This window comes from Somniosus microcephalus, chromosome 21 (genome assembly GCF_052327205.1).
Source record: "Somniosus microcephalus isolate GS21.2 chromosome 21, FLI_Smic_1.0, whole genome shotgun sequence".
NCBI lineage: Eukaryota > Metazoa > Chordata > Chondrichthyes > Squaliformes > Somniosidae > Somniosus > Somniosus microcephalus.
The window spans coordinates 57,034,815-57,045,887 of NC_141007.1; the positions used below are offsets into that span (position 1 = coordinate 57,034,815).

Here is an 11,073-nt window from a genome sequence, read left to right on the forward strand (position 1 = left end):
TCCTCCTCGTTGTTTGCTACATTTCTGAGTTTTGTTTCATCTGCAAACTGTGAAATTATGCCATGTATACTCAAGTCCAGTTCATTAACATATATCAAAACAGCAGTGGTTCCAACACTGACCCCAGGGGGATACCACTGCACACTTCCCTTCAGTCTGAAAAACAACCGTTCACCACTAATCCTCATAGGAAGCCTTGGCTCCTCTAGGATAAAAAGCGTCCTTCCTTTGGCATGTCCCTTTACAAACCCTTGACCTTTGTGGCTGATTACCCTGTTTGATTTGTGCTTCCTGTTCCTTACTATACTTTGAATTCCTTTTCCGCATTACCCTCTCTAGACTAAACATATTGTTGTGATTCAACAGCTTCCTGACCTTTATGCTCGGGTCACATTTTTTTAAAGTGTATGTAATTATTGTTTATACAATGTGTTAACATTTCTACTGTCTCTGGTAGCAGTTTGTTCCATTCAGAGTTGCTGCAGGTTAGAATAAAAGCTTACCTGCTCTGATGGTACCCACACTTGTTTCGTTTGGCCAGAATTTTTAGCCAATATCTGGAAATTAAGTCTGTAAAGATATATAAGCTTGTAGTTTCTACGCATGAGGGATCCTTTTCAGCTATATGTAACATTGAGACTACACTTGGTTCAACGTGGGTAGGAGATGTCCCTTATCCTTATCCTTCTGACATAGTTTAGTAATTCTTGATACTATCACCGTTATAGCATTCCACTCATAGTCCATTCTTTCCTTCTCCAGGAAAAAAGGGGAGCAGGCACAAACCAGAGAAAGGCAAACTCAATAATGACATCAGGCAGTCCTTTTTCACAGTTAGTAACACATGAAATGGACTTCTAGGTAGGGTAGTGGAGGCAAAAACCCTGGGAACTGGCTGGGTGCTGTGATGGGGATGACAGTAGCTCTTTCTGGATGGATGTGCTAGGATGGACTGAATGGCCTTCCTCATCCCTATCTATCTAGTGATCTTGCAATGTCCCCATCCAGCGCGATGGGGCTACTGGCCCTTTCAACTTCAGCAAAAGGGTGTTATATAATTCCTCTCGCTCACTTGGCCAAGTTGTTTGGAGGAGGGAGCGGGAAACCTTCATTTCACTTTCCCATATTAATCCAGATTATTACCTGGTGGCTCAACTAAACAGGGGCAGGGGGCGCTAATGGCTCTTGTCCTTGGATTCAACTATAATGTTTTCCAGCTGGGATGACACAAGGCTGTGTGGAGTATGGGGCTTAACTAGAGGATTTAAAACAAAACCAAATAAAAAGCAAGTTGCACATTTATTCCTTTTTTTTTCAAGCTTTATTAGATATATGTTGTAGAGAGAACAAGCTAATCTCCAGATGACAAATTTTTTGGTTTAAACACACTAGAAACCATCAAGGTCTTTCTTAATGTTCCCCACATGACATTGCAGATTTTCCCTAAACGTGCCTCCTTCTATTGGTTTTACCCCAGAATTATATATGAATAGAAAACCCCAAATCAGACAAGAAAGGAAACACAGCAATAAAAGAATAGGAAAACCTAATGAAATATATTGGTTTTGGTATTTTCAAAATGATAAACTAAAAAAGTGAGGTAAACTGGCAAAAGAAAAATTAATGGATTCGATAGAATGTCCAGTATTCCAAGAGTACTGAAGAAATAATCCAAAATCATAGGCAAAGCACAGTGACATTTAGGAATGGAAAATATAATAGGAATTTATAGTGAAGAATAAAAGGAAATTAGCATATTACAGGAAAGATAAATGACAAAAAGAAACATCAAACGTAAAAGCTTTGAAAATATAGTGCAATTTGGAGCATTCACTTTGCATAGTTACAGTACTTTAAGAAAAAGTTTGCACAGCAACAATAAACAACAATTATCAAAATGAGATCAGGTGAAAATGTAAGTGCCATATTATAGAGCTGATAAAAGAGGATTTTGAATTTAGTGAAGTAAAAACAAGCGAGGGAAGGGACAAGCACATAAAAATAGAAAGATGTGAGACAAGATATAAAAAATAATGTGAAGATGGAATAAAAGCATAAAATGGATGGATAAGGAAAAGGCAGATGATGAATGAGCTGTAAAAGGGCGGATAGAGGGGGACAGGGACTGCTACAAAGGATGAAATAGATGCAGCGAGCTTCTGAACACTGCAACATTTGATGAAAGTGTTGGATAACAAGGTATGATGGGTCAAGACTTGGGAAAATAGAATAGAAGGTGGCGTGGAATATTTTAATGAGATGCTAACCGATGGAATGTCATGGCAGAAGCAAAAAAGAATCTAAAACCACAAGTTATGAAAGATCCTGAAGGTGAAATGACGTGCCTTGCCCGAATTAAAAATACAAAGAAAATAAAAGAGGTAACGTATGAATTACAGTCAATGAGGATAAAATGAAAAAGATTAATGACTAACAAAGGAAAGAAACAAAAGATGAAAATGAATAAATTGAGTACATATTAGTGAAAGTATGTGGGTAACTTGGACAAAGGGTAATCGCTTAACAATAAAATCATTCACCCACACAACACACAGATCACCAGCAAGCTCTTATTTCAAGCAGCTCTTAGCAACCTAAAATTTCTAAGAATCCCTGAGTAGTTCATTTTAGGGGAGAAAAAATACTACTTAAAACTAGAACACGTCAAAAAGTCAGAGAGAACATGTACTTTAACTCGATAGGTAGTGGCAGTAGTGCGGTGTTGTACTGGGTGAGTCTGCTGTTCAGAAGGAGGCATGTGTGAGGGAATCCACCTTGCACATTCACAGAATCACACACAGCATAGTTCTCCTACAAAGTTCGACGCTTAAAGAATCACAACGATCAGAATGAATTTGCATATGTGCCGTCATAATGTTTCGATAGAGATGTGTTTTGAAAAAGCATAATAGTACATGTGCAATATGCCCATAGATACAAACAGCTTCTAGCTAACATTTCTGGAAACTGTATCAAAGAAGGTCAGTGGAAAAGTGTTCAGCATTGTTGAAGACGAGAGACAAGAATTCTGACCTGTGCATTTAAGGAAAATGCTTTCATGTTTTAAGTGGAGTAAGGTTGCAAAGGAAATGTGAGTTTAAAAAGGAGACTTTTCTTTTACTATTATGTGGTTTTTTTTTGCAGTTGTGTCTGCAATCTTGAGGCCTGGTCTCATTTCTGCTTTTGAAGCCACTGGTGAAATGGAGGGGGAAGGGCAGGGAGGTTCTGGAAACCCTTCTGGTGAGCAGAGTAGAAATGCACACAGAATTCTGGGACAGTTGTCGCTTTCAGATGATACCATATTGTGCCAGCTCGTGTAGTTCCAGATGATTGAAGGCCTCCCAGGGGCAGATGACAGTGATATCTGTAAAGCAAAAGGAGGATAATTTAATCCAGAGTGCAGTAAGCACCGTGTTACCACTATCATCTAAATGTTTAATACTTTATTTTTCTCAGCCTTTATGCCCATGTAGACCATTGGTCACTCTTCCAACCAGGAAAAAGGGAAGAGTCAGAGCTATGGGCTTCTCTTTGACTGTTCAGTGTGATTCTTGAATGGTACATTTATCTCGTCATAGCTGTCATAACAAATGTTTCCAAGTGGTGTCCTTGGATAATTCAAAAATGTTGAATTTTATCAGCAAAAAACAATCCTGTCATACCTTTCTTGACTGCCTTAGCAGCATAATATGAAAAATTTGGTTTAGCTTCACTTGGGTAACTGTCAAAATGGGTGACTATACCGAGGTATTACTTTACAAAAGACCATTCAGTTAGTTGCAGGGAAATAATTGTTATTGGACAAGTTTCGCCCTTATATTGACAGCTAAAAAGACACACAGCAGCTCCGATGAAGAGCACTAGTATTCAGCAGAGGTTATCGTGAATGGAATTAGTGAGGGGTTTACTAACACATATTCCATGTCCATGACAGTTTTGTCTGAAGTAATATGTTTTATTTTGCTATTTCCATAATATGCCTTTTTCATTTTTAAAATGTGATTTATCAGTGAGACTGCAGTACAAGTCTGTTGCCAGCCTATGTTGAATAACATTATATGTGGCAGCAGTATGCTATGAAATAATTGATTGTTCAATGTTAATACATGAGCCTAGAATAATGAATAATCCTGTTTGGAAAAATAATATCACTATACCTGTGCCTAATCCTTCCATTCCAGGAATATCATCACCAAACCTATGGGAGAGGCAGAAACAGTGTTTAACAACCCATAAAATCCATTCTTTGAGTCAAAAGCTTCCTATATCAATCTTCACATGTGAGCATAGACAGTGAGTTTCAGCAGGTTATTTGACTGTGGGTAGCATCACAGCCGAACCTGATTCTGTCCTCATCCAATGTCCACACACGAGCACTTTCCAGCAGGATTCACTGGCTAGTGATCGGGCGTGGGAACTTTGGCTGATTTTTCCCTGTTCCTAGTGCAGTTGCCCTGAGGCAAGCTGTAATGGCCGAATTGCTGCCCCCATTAAGATTAGCTTTCTCAGTCGAGACTGGTGATCAGACCTGGGACCTTCCCAGATTGTATCATTAGTAAACACCAGGTAGTGCATTTATCCTTTGAGCCATTGAGAAAGCTCGACAAATTGTATGAAGAAATTGCTACAGCTTGTGTTCTACCACTCCATAGTGTCGTGTTCTGCATTCTAGCCCAGCTGTACACTACTGGAAGTAATGTCTGTATGTGCACGTTCTATTGAGGGAATCAGGAGCATATTAAAACATTATTTTTAGCATATTGTTTCAATCAGCTCCTTTCTCTTATTCCATAGACCTTTGCACTGAAATCCAACTGTCTATGTCAAAGCATCTATTCAAGGACTTAGCAGGACTGTGGCAACTAATGAAACAGTGAAAGAGTGCTTGATCGGAAGTGATTGCACATCTATCATACTTATTAAAAAGCACACCAGTCATAACTGCCAGCTGGTGTTATTTATCACAGAATCACAGAAACCCCACAGTGCAGATAGAGGCCATTTCGGCCCATCGAGCCTGCACCGACACATATCCCACCCGATCCCCGTAACCCCTACACCAACACATATCCCACCCTATCCCCCTAACAGTCAATTTATCATAGCCAATCAACCTAACCCGCACATCTTTGGACTGTGGGAGGAAACCGGAGCACCCGGAGGAAACCCACGCAAACACGGGGAGAATGTGCAAACTCCACACAGACAGTCACCCGAGGCCGGATTCGAACTCGGGTCTCTGGCGCTGTGAGGCAACAGTGCTAACCACTATACCACCGTGCTGTAGGTGAGAATGTTGTAGGGTTGTTATTTCACAAGCGGAAATCTAAAATTCTGTTTTGCAACGCAGCTCATATTTTTAGGCATCGTACAGTATCTAAACTGAATTTAGGTTTCATTCCATTCATATCCCTCTAATGGCTCTACTGATGCCACATCCTCTTTTGTTAAATGGATTTTTTTTCTCTTACCCTTGTATTCCTTTCTTTGGCGGCTTGCTCTTAAACTGTCTTGTTTGTCTTTGTTTGAACTTTGGTGGTCCTTTCCTAGCAGTTGCTGGTCCTCCAGTTACCCTTGTGGCTGACTTCATTTCTCCCACATGTTTTGATGTGTCTAAAGTGAGAGCCATCTCTTGTGCTTTCAAGTTTGGTTGAATTTCCAGGGGATTTGCCGCCATAATTTATTGGTTTTGTTCCACACTTCACTAGGGTGCTATATTTCAAAAGAAAACCAAAAACCTTTGCTGATTAATAACGTGGTAAATACAGGGACGTTGCTTCATATCTCCTAGATTATCAAACAATCAATGCGACCCTGCTCCGACTAATCTTAATCTCTGGTACGAGAACCAAGGACAGGTACAATGGGATTAGTTTTCCATAGTTCTGCTCGTAATAGGATTGTGAAAACTGGAGTGCAGCAAGAGGAGAGGGGGATGGCAAAGGATTTAAGGTTGAGAGAATTAACCCTTTTCTCTTTCCTTCCTTTCAAATGATTTTTAAAGGTAAAGTAACGGAAGACAAAACATAGAAACATAGAAAAATAGGCGCAGAGTAGTAGGCCATTCGGCCCTTCGAGCCTGCTCTGCCATTCAATATGACCATGGCTGATCCTCTATCTCAATACCATATTCACGCTCTCTCCCCATACCGCTTGATGCCTTTTGTGTCTAGATGGTTCATTGCAATGAGTTCTAGGCTTCCAGGGATGATAACCCTGAATAAATACATTGGTTGTAAATAATATGTTGCACAATTTAATATTATAGAACATGTCAGAATCACAATATAATGCTAAATTTTTGTAATTTATATTTATATTTTGAGAATTAGTTGATAAAACACACTGTCCAAGTGGTACTGAGCACGACTGCTCTTTCAAAGAGCCAGCACAGCCATGATGGGCCGAATGGCCTTCTTCTGTGCTGTAAGTTTCTATAATTCTATGATTGGTGAAAATGTTCTATAAAGTAATTCAAAAGGGCTGTAATCTTGGTAGGAAAGTCGCCGCATGTTCAGACACAAAGTTCAGCGGCAATTTTTGTTGAGTGCAGAAAAGTGAAGAATTTTAGATTATACTGGGAACTTTTTAAAAACTGCACCGTCAATCATATTTTAACCATATGTAATGCCCTTTTCTAAACACATTCACAACTAGACTACACCAGCTATTTATCTGATGCAGTCCATGTCATTCATCAAAGTTTCAAAGTTATTGAAACTAGATGACTGGATCAATATCGTTTATAGGGCTGGACGGCTATTTCACTGCAATTAGATCTTTAGTTATAATCACATACTGTTTACAGGAGCTTTTGCCAAATTCTCCTTTCATTTTTTTTGTCCAAATGTTTAATTCTTTTCCCTGCTACATATGTTTTGGTGGGCAAGATGGAAATTATACATGAGATTCAACCACTATTGTTTACAATTCTGATAAATTACCTGATGGTATAAAGACTTTATAAAACAGTTATTAAAGTCTTTAAGAGAAACAATTCAAAATTAATACTCCAGATGCCAGTGTGCCATTTTGAATCGCAGTCAAACAAAGCTGTTTTATTTCATGTAAATTGATATAAATAAAGTGCCCCATATATCCCGAAAAAACAAACTAACTTAAGTTGTTTTTATGCTTTTGACTGTAACATTCTCATTTAGAACAGTGCAGTTGTTTGCAAATAATCCTAAGAATACTGCAGCAGTAATACACCTTTTAACAAACGAAAGCCCGGAAATTGGGTTTCAAGGTCAAATCAACCCTAACACACTGACATTGCATTTTCATTAATTAGTTGAGTTAAGTTTTTGCTGATACAGGAGTGCAGATCAGTAAGAGGCTTATTTACACAAATCCCTGACACTTAGCCACCTGTTCTTCAGTAGCTGAACTGGTCAAGTGACCATTTTAAATGAATATGGGCACTGTAGCCAGATGTACCTTTCGGAAAGGCCCTCATCGCCCATAATTAAATGAACACTTCGCTTTACTTTACTTCGCTTATGCAACTTTTACAAACATTTAACCCCTTCTCCTATACATGCTTAATTTGGATCAAGATTATTTTCCTAGTAATAGTACCTTTATGTTTGTGCCTCAGTAACATTTTGTATCTGTGTGATGTTCTCGGGGTGACCAATAAATGCAATGTGCTACATGAAGAGTTTCTACATAATCACAGGCAGATGGTGAAGGAATGAGCAGTTTAAGCACATTATTCCTTTGGTATACTTTACCAAATCCAATTGAAATTATAATCTGCTTTATAAGAGCTGTTTCTCACCCAATAGGAGCCGGTCAAATTTTGGAACAGGGCATGTCAAATGCAAAAAACCTAGTCCGCCCAGAAATTGAACACACTTCAGTGCAGCACTGAGGGAGTGCAGTGTCAGAGGTGCTATCTTTTAGATGAGATGTTAAACTAAGGCCTCATCTGCCTGTTCAGATGGATGTAGAAGATCCCATCACACAATTTAAAGAGAGCAAAATGCTCTCCCAGTGTCTGATTCTCCCAGGATTGGTGCCTTATTAGTGGGCAATATTCCAATATCTATTGCTAGATTATTGACAGAAAGAATTGGTTTAGAATAGAAAAAATGTTCTTGTTCAGAAGTACCTACGGTTAAACAAAGTATTCCTGTGGCTTATTGAAAACCACATTTTAAGTGCAATGGCTTCAGGAGCCAAGCAACAACAATATTCTAAACAAATCTCAAAGCATCATTGGGTGAAGCTGGCACATCAGTATCTACAAATCTTTTTATGATGAAAAATACCAGAGGTGATGTTTTTATAGTATTAACATACAATTCAGTGGAGCTGAATTGTCAAAATGCAAAGAATACTGAACCAACAACCTGACCATCACAACCTAATTGAGACTTTGTTGTTCTTAGATTTTAATATGCCACAGTTCAGTGTGTTCAATGGAAATTATCACTAAATATTTATATTCAGATCCCAAAATGTCTTTTCTCTCTTCAATGGAGCTGTGTTTTAATTATCCAGGGGGTAGATCAATTGTATCAGTTATGACACAAGTAGCATAAAACATTTGTGTGAAGATTATCCCCATATTTTGGTATAATTAATCATAAAATTGTACAAATAGGATGACTAGGTTCAACACAAATGTTTGACGTGTTGATGTTTCGTGTCCCTCTGCAGTATGCACAGTACTTATCTCCACAGAGAAAATCATTGCTAGCATTTCTAAATGTAAAAACAATTATAAGAATCTTGCACTCTGACCTTCACATGAACAACATTCAAATTATCAAACGGACAAGGAAAAGGAAAAACTGAACACAACTTCATGGGAAGTAAAACATAATAAAGGCATTTTTAAGTCAACATAATAGACTCCAATAAGATTTGACACTAAGAGCTGCTCAACATAAGTATAAGCCAGTTAAGGTTACACCTCCTTTAAGTATAGACATTTTCAAAGACAAATAATTTCTCCTAGTTTATTACAATAGAAGCCTGTTAAGTATATAATAGTATGGGTAGTTGTCATTTGAATGTGCAGTTTTGAAATTCATACAATGAATATTTCTGTATTGGATAATAGTCTCAGAAATTTCCATACAAATATTGATTTTAATTAGCTGGAAGGTATGCGTTTAACACGGCTTCATCATTAATTGACTCAATTAGTATAAATATTCTTAAACTCTCCTATTGGCTATTTTATTCAATTAATTTAGTTTTATGCTCCTTAATGCCATATATCTTAATACTCAACCTAATTGTGTGAAATGTGTTATATATTTGACAGGCATGTACTGTGTTGCTGAGAAGTAAAAGACCAGGTACTTACCACTATGTGGAGACAAAAGGGAACATTCGCCAATGAAAGGCGAGAGCCCTAACTAGCTCTCGTCGATGCTTCTGTGTTTCTATCTACGCAGTTCTAGGCTCGCCGCTGCACAGAAACCAGCTTTTATTGGTCCGTTGAATAATAGGATTTTGACATCACGCCTGTCCCCATACTAATCTGATGACGTCACTGTTGGAAGAAAAGGCTGATATGAAGAAGATAAGCTGAGCCCCGACTCAGATGTCACCTTTTGGTGTTTTGGAGCAAAACCTAACTGAAAAGGCCCTTCCCCAGTTTCGTTCTTAAACAAAGAATGTTGAATACTTTATGCAATTTTATTTTGGCTTTTTAAATAAAATGCAATCTCAAGCAAATATCTTTCCTTTTAATAAGATATAAAATATAGTAAAAATGCGTAGAGGGACAGTTCAATAGTTATAACACCAGAGCTGTCAACATTAGGAAACTAATAAGGTTGAGAATTACTATCAAAAAGCTTGAAAGCACTTTGCAGACACATTTAAGGATATGGAACTTGGGCCCAGATTTTGCTGTCAAAATAATGGTGATGCTTGATTAACTCAAATATCCAACAGTTGCTGTCCGAGTTGCGCTGCTCTACCGTTAGCTTCACGAAAACGACATCTCACTGCCTGCCTCACCAGTGAAATGTATTGGATGGCGTGAAGTTGCTGTATTTGTGCGGCTGATACAAGCTAAACACGTCACAGAAAGTTAAGTCTTCTTAATTCCAGTCTAAGTACCCTTTTAATGACGTACTAAGTGTTAATTGCTGCCAATCAACCTCTCAGCCGCTGAAGATGAACTATTTACAAGTATGGAGTCTCATTCCTTCAGGTTTTAATTGTAGGCGATTTTTTTAATGTAAAATTTTAAATGTAACTTTTTTAAACTTTTCCTTTCTGTTTCTTTTTTTCTCTCTTAATCCAATCTTTCTTTCCCTCTCTTTATTTCTCCTTCTGTACCTCATTTGACATTGAATTCACCCTCTCGAATTTACACTTCTTTCTCAGTCCTTGCACTGTTAATTTCACAATCCTTCAATCAGATTGGTTAAGGAGATACCCTGCTGGTTCCCCTCTTCACTCAGGTCCTGGTTTCCCTCGCTGCACCGTTATCAGCTCGCACTTTCAGCAACTTGCTACAGACATTTTTTTAAATCTAAGTGTGCAGATGCCCTGCCACAATAAAATTTGGGCCAAAGTTTATTTTATAAAAAGTGACATACATCAGGTTAGGTTAAATTTTTAAACCAAACTGAGTGAGTCCAGCTCCAGATCAGAGAGATCTGTGTAATATTGAAGGACTAGACTCTCAACTGAAAACTTCAGTTGAGATTTTAGTTGCCAATGGCATTCCCAGTTAGACTTCTTTTAAGTGTTAAGTTTTGAAAGGCTTGAGTAGGGAGGTTGGTGACGGAGGAAAAACAGATTGGCATTTCTGTAGTACATTTCTTGATAGATTAACAAGAAATAGCAGGATTGGTGACTTTTTTAAAATCATTCTCGGGATGCGGTGTTGCTGGCAAGGCTGGCATTTAGTGCCCATCCCTAGTCGTGCTGAAGACTTGTGCTCCAGAACTAGCCGCGCGTCTAGCCAAGCTGTTCCAGTACAGCTATAACACTGGCACCTACCCGACAATGTGGAAAGTTGCCCAGGTATGTTTTGTCCACAAAAAGCAGGACAAATCCAACCCGGCCAATTACTGTCCCATCAGTCTACTCTCAAGC

At 38.4% G+C, this 11,073-nt stretch overlaps 1 protein-coding gene across 2 annotated transcripts; it reads right to left on the reverse strand.

The window, feature by feature from the left end:
• Positions 1-1,298: 1,298 nt before the first annotated feature.
• pde6gb (phosphodiesterase 6G, cGMP-specific, rod, gamma, paralog b) lies at positions 1,299-10,048 on the reverse strand. 2 transcript variants are annotated; one of them, XM_085963715.1, is made up of 5 exons: positions 9,945-10,048; positions 9,323-9,511; positions 5,472-5,712; positions 4,158-4,198; positions 1,299-3,364 (listed from the first exon to the last, which is right to left on the reverse strand). In XM_085963715.1, exons 3-5 carry the CDS (start codon positions 5,675-5,677, stop codon positions 3,288-3,290), a joined length of 324 nt encoding a protein of 107 aa, XP_085819841.1. In that variant the 5' UTR covers positions 5,678-5,712; positions 9,323-9,511; positions 9,945-10,048; the 3' UTR covers positions 1,299-3,287. The 2 variants fall into 2 exon arrangements, with proteins under 2 accessions (XP_085819841.1, XP_085819842.1); XM_085963716.1 differs by having other exon boundaries at positions 9,904-9,995.
• Between the last annotated feature and the right edge of the window lie 1,025 nt (positions 10,049-11,073).

Bases quoted from the DNA above. Each gene is read 5' to 3' on its own strand.
- pde6gb (XM_085963715.1), bottom strand. From the start codon at position 5,677: ATGGCGGCAAATCCCCTGGAAATTCAACCAAACTTGAAAGCACAAGAG. The intron at 4,199-5,471 runs GTAAGAGAAAAA...CCTCTCCCATAG, and splicing joins CCAAAGAAAGGAATACAAGG to GTTTGGTGATGATATTCCTG. The intron at 3,365-4,157 runs GTATAGTGATAT...TTTGCTTTACAG, and splicing joins AATGGAAGGATTAGGCACAG to ATATCACTGTCATCTGCCCC.